Source organism: Mustela erminea, chromosome 5 (assembly GCF_009829155.1).
Source record: "Mustela erminea isolate mMusErm1 chromosome 5, mMusErm1.Pri, whole genome shotgun sequence".
Classification (NCBI taxonomy): Eukaryota; Metazoa; Chordata; class Mammalia; order Carnivora; family Mustelidae; genus Mustela; species Mustela erminea.
Window position 1 is genome coordinate 61642539 of NC_045618.1, and position 12859 is coordinate 61655397.

General features: G+C 45.7%; 1 protein-coding gene across 2 annotated transcripts in view; it reads right to left on the bottom strand.

The window, feature by feature from the left end:
• DNAJC17 (DnaJ heat shock protein family (Hsp40) member C17) overlaps positions 1-12859 on the bottom strand; it is a 37112-nt gene that overhangs the window by 7391 nt on the left and 16862 nt on the right. For both annotated transcript variants that reach the window (XM_032343312.1, XM_032343313.1), the window contains exons 2-6: positions 2974-3043; positions 2611-2669; positions 2307-2394; positions 606-691; positions 265-361 (exon numbers count right to left, since the gene is read on the bottom strand). In XM_032343312.1, the coding sequence (XP_032199203.1) occupies positions 265-361; positions 606-691; positions 2307-2394; positions 2611-2669; positions 2974-3043 (400 nt within the window). The remainder of the gene's footprint in view (positions 1-264; positions 362-605; positions 692-2306; positions 2395-2610; positions 2670-2973; positions 3044-12859) is intronic.

A 12859-nucleotide genomic window follows, 5' to 3' on the forward strand; every position in this document is an offset into this window, starting at 1 on the left:
GAACCTTCCCTCCTACCAAACTGCTCTAAAATAGAGTCAGCTCTGCTTAGGACTCAAACAGGGCCAGCAGATTTCAGGCAGAGTGAAAAACAAATAGGCCCCAGAGAAGTGGTGGGAAGAAGGGACAGGTGGCGTATGTCTGAGTCAGGTGCCCCCAGGGCTCCAAGCAGGTGGAAACCTCCAAGCAACTCCACCGAACAGCCCGTGCGGCCGCTCTGGGTATCTGCCTCAGAGGGGATGTCGGGGGATGTGAGGGATGCGTACCTCTCAACCTCTGATCCCGCTCCTGGCGTATCTGCTCCTGGATCAGCTTCTGCTGCTCCTCCAGCTGCCGGGAGCCCTCTTCTCGAAGGCGTTCGATCTGCAGAGCGGGGTTGGGGGGAGTGACAATTCTGTGCAGATCCAATTCCAGGCTGGCTGCCCTTGTGAAGGTCCCTGGGAGGCTCCACCTGCAAGCTAGGGCTCAGCAACCTGCGGGTCGGACAGATTACCCAGACCCCACGGAGGAACAGGGAAGGGCATGCCGTCCACAGCCACAAAAGCCACCCAGGCCCACCCTCCTCCTTTTCCTGCAGATGGATTTGGGCTAACACACCCAGACGCACCTCCTGCTCCAGTGTCCTGGTGCTCCTGCTTTCCTCCTCCTCCTCACTGCCGTGGGCCTGGGCCTGCCGCTCTCGGGCCTCCAGGTCTGGGCATGAGAGTTGAGTGACCCAGTGTCTGGTCTAAGCAGTTTCTACATGGCCGCAGCCCACCCAGAGTCTCACGGAGGGTGAAACCACAGAGTAGCTCTCCCCCTCCCTCCAGCCCCATGTGCTCCCAAGTTAGTCTTCATCGAGAAAAGTCAAAGCACAGATGAAGTATAGGCTTCAGCCGAGTGGCCGGGGTCTGCAAGAGTTAAATCAGCTCCCGCTGACCAAGCTGGTTCTCCGATCAGTGAACAGGGTGTGGGCGACTGCTTAGGTCAGCAGCCCAGGGCCATGTGGCAGGGATGCCGAGGGTGGAGTTGCTGGCCTGCTCCTGTGGTTTGGCACCACAGCCTGACCACAGCCTTGGTGCTGACGCTTCTCCCACAGCAGAGATCAAGGCCCCACCATCTTCTCTACCTCCCTCTCAGCCCACATTTACCAAGCCTCACTTGGGACTAGAGTCTGGTGGCTCCTACAGCAATGGCAGAGTCCGTGTGAAGACATCACCCCATGTCCTGGAGCCCTTCCCACCTTCCAAGAGAAACCTGCCTGTGGCCCTAGGCCAGGCCAGCTGCTGTGACAAACCCTCCTCTCCAGCCTGGCACTCACGGCTTTCTTCTCAGGGCACTTTACTTATCTAGAATCACCAGGTTTTTTTGTTTGTTCTTGATAGCAAGATGGAAGAACCAGGATGGTATATGTACATATTAAATATATGGATGTCAAATAGGCAAGAAGAAGGGGAGGAAAATTGGGTAAAGACCATCTGGAACAATCTTACTGCAATGATAAAAATGTTCTAAAGCTGATTTACAGTCACAGTTGCACCATTTGGAAAATTTCCTCAAAATCATTAAATCGTACACTTGAGGGGCGCCTGGGTGGCTCAGTGGGTTAAGCCTCTGCCTTCGGCTCGGGTCATGATCTCAGGGTCCTGGGATCGAGCCCCGCGTCGGGCTCTCTGCTCAGCAGGGAGCCTGCTTCCCTTCCTCTCTCTCTGCCTGCCTCTCTGCCTACTTGTGATCTCTCTGTGTCAAATAAATAAATAAAATCTTAAAAAAAAAATCGTACACTTGAAATGGGTAGATGATATTCAAAATACACCATAATAAAACTGTTTATTTAAAAAAAAAAAAAAAAAAAAAAAAAAGAATGCCTATTTGGATCCTTCTGAGGGGACTCCACAGAGTGAAAGCTCCATGCAGAAGTGAGGCTGGGACGCATGGAAAGATCCAAGATGGCACGGTGATCAGGAAAACAGGCTTCACTCATATCGTGCGGGATTAAATCCCAGCTTCAGTGATTCTTACCCTTTTGGTACCTTAGCTTCTTTATCTATAAAAAATGGGTTTGGTAATACCCACCTTCTTGGATAGTTGTCGTAATTACAGGAGGCTGGAAAGCATCTGTCACAACGCTAGCCGGTAGTAAATCTAGTCACTGCTCTTATTCCTAAGAGTGTCCTTCAGGACCCACCCCTGACAGCAGGGCTGTGCCCAGAGCTGGAGCCGAAAAGTTCAGAGGTGCTAGAATCATGGTTCCAGGAAGAAAGGTGAAGGGCTGTGTGAAAACAGCCAAGGGAAACCAAAGGCCACCCAGCACCACGATGTCACCTACCAAGCTTCACTTTCTTCCTTCTCTCATCAAGTTTCTGGGTCCTCTCCGCTGCCTGCTTCTTGGCTTTCCTGACCTTGTCATATGCAGCCTGGCAGGAGAAAGGAACATCAAGGAGCACTCAGCTGGCGGACTAGCCCAGAGCACAGCCTTGCAGTCCCAGGGCCATTGGGAGGCAGCCTGGTGATCAGGCCTCAGGCTAGGGCCACAAGGACTGGGCTACTGGGCAGAGTACAGGGGACTGAGGCCGAGGTGCTACAGTGGGCTCATACCACAGGGACAAGGAATTGGAGGAGGATGAGCTTACCCTGGCTGCAGCATCGGTCAGTACCTCCAAGGCCTGAGAAAGCTGGTGGAAGAGCTCAGCTAAAAATACATATCAAAAAAGAGAGAGGAGAAAATGAAGTTGGGCTTGATGACGGTGTGCTCCTTCAGAAAAGCACCTCAGAGAAGCCACAGGCTGGCAAGAAGGCAGATATCAGCAGATGATGGACCAGCAAAGGAAGGGGGTTGCACAGGCAACTGACCAGATGCCCCCCAAATGCAAAGTGCAGGCTTGGGGCTGCCTGCACGTGCAAGCACTCCCCAGCACGCCCACGGGGGCGGAGACAGGGGAGACACCATGTCCTGGTGAGCAGGTCTCACCTTCCCACACCTGGGAGAGTCTCACCTGCTCTGGGATTATCCGGGTTTTTGTCTGGGTGGCAGGAGAGGGCCTTCTGCCTATAGGCCTTCTTCACCTGGAAGAGCCAGACAAAGTGGTTATTCACTCTCTCACCCCAGGACAGACAGGAAAATCTCACTAGAGCGATAAAGGGACTCCAGGGAGTGCTTCCCCGCGCTATAAGAAAGGCTGGAGGCTCCCACACGGGAACACTCACCTCACAACCTCTGGGGAGATTTGCAGTGGGGAAGGCAAAAGCCATGGAGGGAGCTGACTGCTGTCCTACAGCAGGGAAGCTGGGCCTACTTCCTGCTAGGCACCAGTGTCCCCACAGAGAAGGGCTCCTGGTGCAGTGGGTTTCTTTACAGCCAGCCATACAAGCTTTAAAATGTATTTGCCTTCTGATCACCTGTAGGAATTTGGAGTTGTACAAGTATCTCAAAGCAAGCATACAAAAATGTCCACTGTACTAGTATTTATTTATTTTTTAAAAGTTGGGGTTTTTGGGGGGGTGCCTGGGTGGCTCAGTCGATTAAGCAGCTTCCTTCGGCTCAGGTCACAATCCCAGAGTCCTGGGATCATGCCCTGCATTGTGGAGGAGGTGTCCCTGCTCAGTGGGGAGCCTGCTTCTCCCTCTGCCTCTGCCTGCTGCTCTGCCTACTTGTGCTCCCTCTCTGTCAAATAAATAAATACATCTTTGCAGGGAATAACAAAGTTGTGGGTTTTTTGTTTGTTTTTTGTTTTTTAAAAGATTTTTATTTATTTGACAGACATAACACAAGTAGGCTGAAAGGCAGGCAGAGAGAGAGGGGGTGGGAAGCAGGCTCCCCACTAAGCAGAGAGCCCCATGTGGGGCTTAGTCCCAGGACCCTGAGATCATGACCTGAGCCGAAGGCAGAGGTTTAACACACTGAGCCACCCAGGCGCCCCTGTGTTTTAGTTTATTTGTTTGTTTGTTTAAGTAGGCTCCTGCCCAGCCCAGCGTGGATCCCAGTTCAGGGTCTTGATCTCATAAGGGCTGAAGAGTCAGACACTTAATCAAGTGAGCCACCCAGGCACCCCAAGAGATTTTATTTTTAAGTAATCTCTACATCCAACATGGTGCTCAAACCAACAACTGTGAGATCAAGAGTTACACACACCACTGACTAAGCCACCCAGGCACCCCCATTTACATCTTATTTTATATTTTTCTGTAGTTCAAATTTTCAAACCTTAAACAGGTCTTATTTTAAAATCATTTTTTATAGTCAACAGGGGTTATCTTAGTTATGGTCCATCTTTGGTTTTTATCTTGTACCTCTGAATTAAAAGGAAAAAAGGTATTATTTCTTAGCTTAGTAAAAATAAAGAAACAGAGCCGCCAAAATTCTCTCTCATTTATAGCCAGCTCCACTGTTTTAAAGGCAAGGCAGAGCACAAAATCCCAGAATCTGCCTCCAGTTCCTGAGACCTTGCTCTCACTTCTCCCTGCACACCTTACCTGCCACTCAAACCTCCTGCGAGGAGGAGCTTCTGCACAGAACTTCCTCAAGTAGCTAAGCCAACTGGCTTTCTAGGTTTCTCAGAGGAAACCAATAAATACTTCCACCCAAAGTTGCTAAGTAAGGACGTTCAGAGGCAAGCAGCCAGCACCAGCAAGGGAGGGCGGTGGCCGGGTGCCTCACTCCACTACCACCTCGGACCTCAGGGATGTGCTGCCACCTACTGGGCTACGGCGGGCACTACATCTTCACGGCCAGGGCGACCACGCCCATCAGGCGCTCAGGGCGCACCTGGCTCAGCCCAGGAGACAGATTCCACTGGAGGACAGGATCAGCCAGGGTGAATGTGTGCATTCCTACACTCTTTCCCAATCGTCTACCTGTGCTCACCTGGTCCACGTGCTGTCCTCCCCAACCCAATCTACCTTTTCACCATTAAAAAATAACATCTGGCTCTGATTTCACTATTAAAAAATTAGAGAAGAGGTGATAGTTTTATATACAGTTTACATTTGAAATGTCATCTTTACTCTTTCAGCCCCTTATCATTCACCTTTTCTCCCTCTTTCTTTTGCCTCCTCCACTGTACCCCTTGCTTCATTTCTTTTTCATTTAAAACTAAGCCTTTATTATATATTCTTTATATATTAGGGTCCTGTATTTGTTGGGTTTCTTTTTCTTCTTCAATAAGTAAAACAATACTAATGTTCTTTCCCCAGTCCACCAACCCTCGCTTCAAGTTCCAGCATTAACTGGATGGTGGGTATCCTTTTAAACCTTCATCCTTAAAAAAAATAAATAAATAAAATAAACCTTCATCCAGCAAATAGGGCTCTTTGGGGTTTTTTTCCTGCCTCTCTCCCACTCCTCTCTCTCTGAGATGGGTGAAAGGAAGAGGCAGGGAGAAGGTGTGTGTCACCTCAACGTGAAAGCTGCCTGCCCTCGGACTGGACTTCCTCAGTACCAGGATGAGGGCTGTGGCTACTGATATTGAGCATTTTGTGGAAGACAGTTTCTTTCGTATCATGGGGCTATTTAAAAGTATTATATGTTCACTTTTATAAACCCAAAACAGACAGTAAAAGGGTGAAAAGAGGCAAGAAGGACCAGTAAAAAAGCAAGATAGAAAGAACATGTTCTGTCTGAGGACACTCGGGTGGCTCAGTTGGTTAAGCATCTGTCTTCAGCTCAGGTCAGGATCCCCAGGGTCCTAGGCTCGAGTCCCATATCAGACTCCCTACTCAGCCACGGAGTCTGCTTCTCCCCCTGCCTCCCTCTCCCTCTCCCTCTGTCACCTTTCTCCCTCTTCTTGGCCTCTCTCTCTGTCTCTGACAAAGAAATAAATAAAATCTTAAAAAAAAAAAAAAAAAAAAAGAAGGAGCGTGGATGACACATTCATCTTTTTTTTTTTTTTTTGAGAGAATGCTTTATGGACTTTATTCTAAGGAATGAAGTATTTATTAAAATATTAAGATATTAAGCACTGTTGTGTGTTTTATAATTCATTTTGGATGTTCTATATAAAAGAAACTGGTTTTTTGTTTTGTTTTGTTTCGTTTGCTACACAGACCTTAGAGTCCAGATGTCTGTGGGAGCTGAGTATTTGTAATTATGTTTCATATTGGGCATTCTGCTGCAAAACCATAAAAAAGGGGACATGCAAACAAACAAAAAACTTGGTTTGTTTTTACTTAAATAGGAAAACAACTTGTTCTAACTGAAAAAATTTAATTATGTAATAATATGAAATTAATCTATATATTAATTTGCTTCTTTTTTTTAAGCTTATTTATTTATTTATTTGACAGAGAGACATCACAAGTAGGCAGAGAGGCAGGCAGAGAGAGAGAGAGGAGGAAGCAGGCTCCCTGCTGAGCAGAGAGCCCTATGTGGGACTCGATCCGAGGACCCTGAGATCATGACCTGAGCCGAAGGCAGCGGCTTAACCCACTGAGCCACCCAGGCGCCCTATTAATTTGCTTCTTTATCAAGTCTCTTTCCAGAATGTGTTCCTTTGACAAATGTCTGTCATCAGATTTTTTTTTTTTTGAACCAACAGTATAACTAGACCTAGGTTACCTCCATTTGCTTGGACCCCGACCCTGTCTTAACTCTGCCCTTCCAGCTCCACACTCTCTGCAAATTTACAGCTAAATACAACTGCCCTGGGGCGCCTGGGTGGCTCTCTTGGTTGAGCATCTGCCTTCCCAAGGGTCAGGATCCCAAGATTCTGGGATTAAGCCCCATATCAGGCTCCTGCTCAGCAGAAAGCCTGCTTCTCCCTCTCACTCTGCCAACCACTCCCCCTGCTGTGCTCTCTCTCTGTCAAACAAATAAAAAAATCTTAAAAATACACACATACATACATACATACATACAACTGCCCTAATCAAATTGATGTATCCTGGCCACCCGACTCCCTCAAGGCCTGGCCTGGACCTCAATTTCCAAACCATCCTCCAAAGGTATAAGGGACTGATCATTCTGTATTTCAAGATCCTATCAGAAAAAACTACCAGTCTCATGCAATAGCTGGTTATTAGCAAGAAGAGAGGTAAGGCCAGAAGGTCAAGGTCAGGATGGTATTCATGCCCAAGGAGAGGTATCTAAGGGTAGGAGGAGAGCTCTCTGAGAGCCCTTAAGTACAGCACTGAATCTACCCCACCTCCTGGGTCCACTGATGGAATACCTAGGAATAAAGAGGCTGAACTGGAGTTGGGATATAGAAAAAATCAGGTATTTCCCTGATATTGAAGAGGAAGGACACTGCTTAGCAAGGAGGATGGTCATGAAAACAATGAATGACATTATTTTGTGTGATGCCATAAGAGTGGTCCATGAGAGGCACCTGAGTGGCTCAGCTGTTAAGCATCTGCCTTCAGCTTGGGTAGTGATCCCAGGATTCTGGGATTGAGCCCCGCATTGGGCTCCCCACTCAGTGGGGAGCCTGCTTCTCCCTCTCCCACTCCCTCTGCTTCTGTTCCCTCTCTCACTGTGTCTCTCTCTGTCAAAAAATAAAATAAAATCTTACAAAAAAAAAAAAAAAAGAGTGGTCCATGAGAATGAAAACCTAGAAATAAATCCAGTTACCTGGTCAATTAATCTTTGACAAAGAAGGGATAAATACACAATGGGAAAAAGACAGTCTTTTCAACAAATGGCCACATGTGTGAAACTGGAGCACTTTCATTCACCATACCTAAAACACTCAAAATGGACTGAAGACCTAAATGTGAGACCTGAAACCATAAAAATCCTTCAAGAGCACAGGCAATAATCTCTCTGACATCAGCTGCAGCAGCATTTTTCAAGATATGTCTCCTGAGGCAAGGGAAATAAAAGCAAAAATAAACTATTGTGACTATATCAAAATAAAAAGCTTCTTCACAGTAAAAGAAACAACAAAACTAAAAGACAATCTACTGAATAGGAGAAGATATTTGCAAATGACATATCTGGTAAAAGATTAGTATCCAAAATACTAAAGAACTTACATGACTCAACACCCAAAAAACAAATAATCCAATTAAAAAATGGGCAGAAGACATGAATGGACATATCTCCAAAGAAGACACATTTCACATTTTCTTCTTCATTTTCAACACTCATCAGGGAAATGCAAATCAAAATTATAATGAGACACCACCTCACACCTGTCAGAATGACTAAAATAAAAAACACAAGAAACAGGGGTACCTGGCCGGCTCAGTCCATAGAGCATGCAACTCCATTTTGTTTGTTTGTTTTTTAAAGTTTCTATTTATTTATTTATTTGAGAGAGAGAGGGAGAGCACATGATAGAGAGAGCATGAGCAGAGGGTAGGGGTAGAGGCAGAAGCAGACTCCATGCAGAGCGGGGAGCCCAATCTGATCCGGCACTCAATCCCAGGACCCTAGGATCATGACCTGAGCCTAAAGCAGACACTTAACTCACTGAGTCACCCACTTGCTCAAGCATGCAACTCTTGATCTCAGGGTCATGAGTTCAATCCCACACTGGGTATAGAGCTCACTTAAAAAAACAAAACAAAAAACTTCAAGAAACAAGCATTGGGCAAGGAGGCAGTTAAAAAGGAACCCTCAGGGGCGCCTGCCTTCGGCTCAGGTCATGATCTCAGGGTCCTGGGATCGAGCCCCGCAGCGGGCTCTCTAGACCCTGCTTCCATCTCTCTCTTTGCCTGCCTCTCTGCCTACTTGTGATCTCTGTCTGTCAAATAAATAAATAAAATCTTAAAAAAAAAAAAAAAAAAGGAACCCTCATACACTGTTGGTAAGAATACAAATTGGTGTAGCCATTGGAAGTTCCTCCAAAAATTAAAAATAGAATTACCCTAGATATAGAAATCTCACTACTGTGTATTTACCCCCCCAATACAAAAATACTAATTCAAAGGGATACATGCACCCCAATGTTTACTGAAGCATTATTTACAATAGCCAATCTATGGAAGCAGCCCAAGTGCCCACTGACTGATGAATGGATAAAGTAGATGTGCAATAGATATATATTTTTTTAGCTATATTTTGCCATTTGGAACAATGTGGACAGAACCAGAGAGTATAATGACGAGCAAAATAAGTCAGTCAGAGAAGACAAATACCATCTGATCTCACTCATATGTGGTACTTAAGAAATAAAACAAGCAAAGAAAAAAACAAGGGGAGAAAAAAAAGAGAGACAAACCAAGAAACAGACTCTTACCTATAAAGAACAAACCAATGGTTACCGGGGGGAGGTGAGTGGGGGAAAGGGAAAATAGGGGATAGGGATTAAAGAGTACACTTATCATGATGAAATAAAATATAATAAATAAAATAAAATAATAATAATTTAAAAAGAATGAAAAGGGACGCCTGGGTGGCTCAGTGGGTTAAGCCGCTGCCTTCGGCTCAGGTCATGATTCCAGGGTCCTGGGATCGAGTCCCACATCGGGCTCTCTGCTCAGCAGGGGGCCTGCTTCCCTTCCTCTCTCTCTGCCTGCTTGTGATTTCTCTCTGTCAAATAAATAAATAAAATCTTAAAAAAAAAAAATAAAAAATAAAAATAAATAAAAAGAATGAAAACACAGAGAAGGGAGTGCCTAACTTTAGCCCTATAGGCTCCCAGATGGGCAAGAGCGAGCTGGTTCTGAAAGGTGAGTAGTTCTCCCACCAGAGAGCTGGAAAGGACATTCAAGACAGAGGGTGTAAAAGAGCCTGACTTCTCTTAGAGCGCCAGACCAGCTTAGGAGAAATATAAGAGTTTTGCTTTTGAGGCACCTGGCTGGCTCAGTCAGTAGAGTTGAGACTCTTGATCTTTGGGTTGTGAGTCTGAGCTCCATGTCAGGTGTGGAGATGAGTTAAAAATAAAATCTTAGGGGCGCCTGGGTGGCTCAGTGGGTTAAGCCGCTGCCTTCGGCTCGGGTCATGATCTCGGGGTCCTGGAATCGAGTCCCTCATCGGGCTCTCTGCTCAGCAGGGAGCCTGCTTCCTCCTCTCTCTCTCTCTGCCTGTGTCTCTGCCTACTTGTGATCTCTCTCTGTCAAATAAATAAATAAAATCTTTTTAAATAAATAAATAAAATCTTAAAAAAAAGATATATTTTTAAATATTACATATCTAACATAGGAGCATGTGAATATGTAAAACAAATAAAATAATAGCAGGGGACTTTTTTTTTTAAGATTTTATTTATTTATTTGACAGAGAGAGAGAGCACAAGTAGGCAGAGAGGCAGGCAGAGAGGGGGGCAGGGGGAAGCAGGCTCCCCCGCCGAGCAGAAAGCCCGATGCGGGGCTTGATCCCAGGACCCTGGGATCATGACCTGAGCTGAAGGCACAGGCTTAACCCACTGAGCCACCCAGGCACCCCAGCAGGGGACTTTAATACCCCACTTTCATCAATTGATAGATCACCCACACAGAAAAACAATAAGGAAGCATCAACCTTGGAGTGCCTGGGTGGCTCAGTTGTTAAGTGTCTGCCTTTGGCTCAGGTCATGATTCCAGGGTACTGGGATTGAGCCCCACATACAGCTCCCTGCTCAGCGTGGGGCCTGCTTCTCCATCTCCCACTCCTGCTTGTATTCTCTCTCTCAGACAAATAAATACATAAAAATCTTTTAAAAAGGTGGGGGGTGCCTGGGTGGCTTAGTGAGTTAAAGCCTCTGCCTTCCGTTCAGGTCATGATCTCAGGGTCCTGGGATCGAGCCCCACATTGGGCTCTCTGCTCAGCGGGGAGCCTGCTTCCCTCTCTCTCTCTCTGCCTGCCTCTCTGCCTACTTGTGATCTCTCTCTCTGTCTGTCAAATAAATAAATAAAATCTTCAAAAAAATTTTTAAAAAAAGGAAGTATCAACCTTAAATGACACATTGGACCAGATGGATTTTTTAAAAGATTTTATTTATCTATTTGACAGAGAGAGAGAGAGCACAAGCAGGGGGAGAGGCAGAGGGAGAGGGAGAAAAAACCTCCCTGAGGGAGGCAGAGGGAGAGGGAGAAAAAAACCTCCCTGCATATGGGACTCCATCTCAGGACTCCAGGATCATGACCTGAGCTGAAGGCAGTGGCTTAACCAACTGAGCCACCCAGGCACCTTAAGACCAGACAGATTTAACAGATACATAGAATATTCCATCCAAAGCAACAGAATATACATTCTTCTCAAGCACACATAGAACATTCTCCAGGATAGATTATATGTTAGACCCCAAAACAAGTCTTAATAAATTTTAAAAAAGATTGAGGTGGCTCAGGTGGTAGAGTCTGACTTGATTTCAACTCAGGTCATGATCTCGGGTTGTGCGATCAAGCCCTGTGTGGGGCTCCGGATTCAAAAAGGGAGTCTGCTTCCCTCATCCCTTTTCATCTGCCCCTCCCCTCACTCACACACTCTCTCAAATTTTTTATTTTTTATTTTTTTTTATTTTTTTAATTTTTTTTTTTTTTTAAAGATTTTATTTATTTATTTGACAGAGAGAGATCACAGGTAGGAAGAGAGGCAGGCAGAGAGAGAGAGGAGGAAGCAGGCTCCCTGCTGAGCAGAGAGCCCGATGCGGGACTCGATCCCAGGACCCTGAGATCATGACCTGAGCCGAAGGCAGCGGCTTAACCCACTGAGCCACCCAGGCGCCCCACTCTCTCAAATTTAAAAAAAAAATTTTTTTAAAGACTGAAATCACATCAAGTATCTTTTCTGACCATAGTGGTATAAAACTGGAAATCAACTAGAGGAAGAAAACTGGAAAATCCATAAATATGTGGAGATTAAATGACACGCCACTGAGGAGCCTGGTTGGCCAGCCAGTTAAGCAGCTGCCCTTGGCTCAGGTCATGATCCCAGGGTCCTAGGTTGGAGCCCTGCATTGGGCTCCCTGCTTGGCAGAGAGCCTGTTTCCCCCTTCCTCTGCTTGCCGCTCTGGCCACTTGTGCTCTCTTTCTAGCTCTCTGTTAAATAAATAAATAAAAATCTTAAAAAAAAAAAAAAAAAAAGACATGCCACTGAACAACAAATGGGTCAAAGTAGAAATCAAAATAGAAATAGCGGTGGGTTAAAGCCTCTGCCTTCGGCTCAAGTCATGATCTCAGGGTCCTGGGATTGAGCCCCACATCGGGCTCTCTGGTCAGCAGGGCTCTCTGCCTGCCTCTCTGCCTACTTGTGATCTCTCTGTCAAATAAATAAATAAAATTAAAAAAAAAAAAAAAAGAAAGAAATAGGGGCGCCTGGGTAGCTCAATGGATTAAGCCTCCGCCTTCGGCTCAGGTCATGATCTCAGGGTCTTGGGATCAAGTCCCACATCAGGCTCTCTGCTCAGTGGGGAGCCTGCTTCTTCCTCTCGCTCTGCCGGCCTCTGCCTACTTGTGATCTCTCTCTCTCTGTCAAATAAATCAATAAAATCTTTTAAAAAAATAGAAATAAAAAAATACCTTCAGACAAATGACAATGGAAATACAATATACCGAAACTAATGGGATACAGAAAAAGCAGTTATAAGAGGGAAGCTCACATCTAGATGTCCATCAACAGATGAATGGCTAAAGAAAATGTAGTGTACACACACACACACACACACACACACACACACACACACACAATGGAATATTAAGGAGCCATCAAAAAATCCTGTCATTTACAACAATGTGAATGGAACTAGAGGATATTATGCTTAGCAAAATAAGTCAATCAGAGAAAGACAATTATCATATGATCTCACTGATGTGAGGAATTTGAGAAACAAGACAGAGGATCATAGGAGAAGGGGGGGATGAAACAAGATGAAACCAGAGAGAGAGACAAACCATAAGAGACTCTTTTTTTTTTTTTTTTTTTAAGATTTTTATTTATTTATTTGAGAGAGACAGGGAGAGAGAGCATGAGTGAGGAGAAGGGCAGAGAGAGAAGCAGATTCCCCGTGGAGCTGGGAGCCCAAT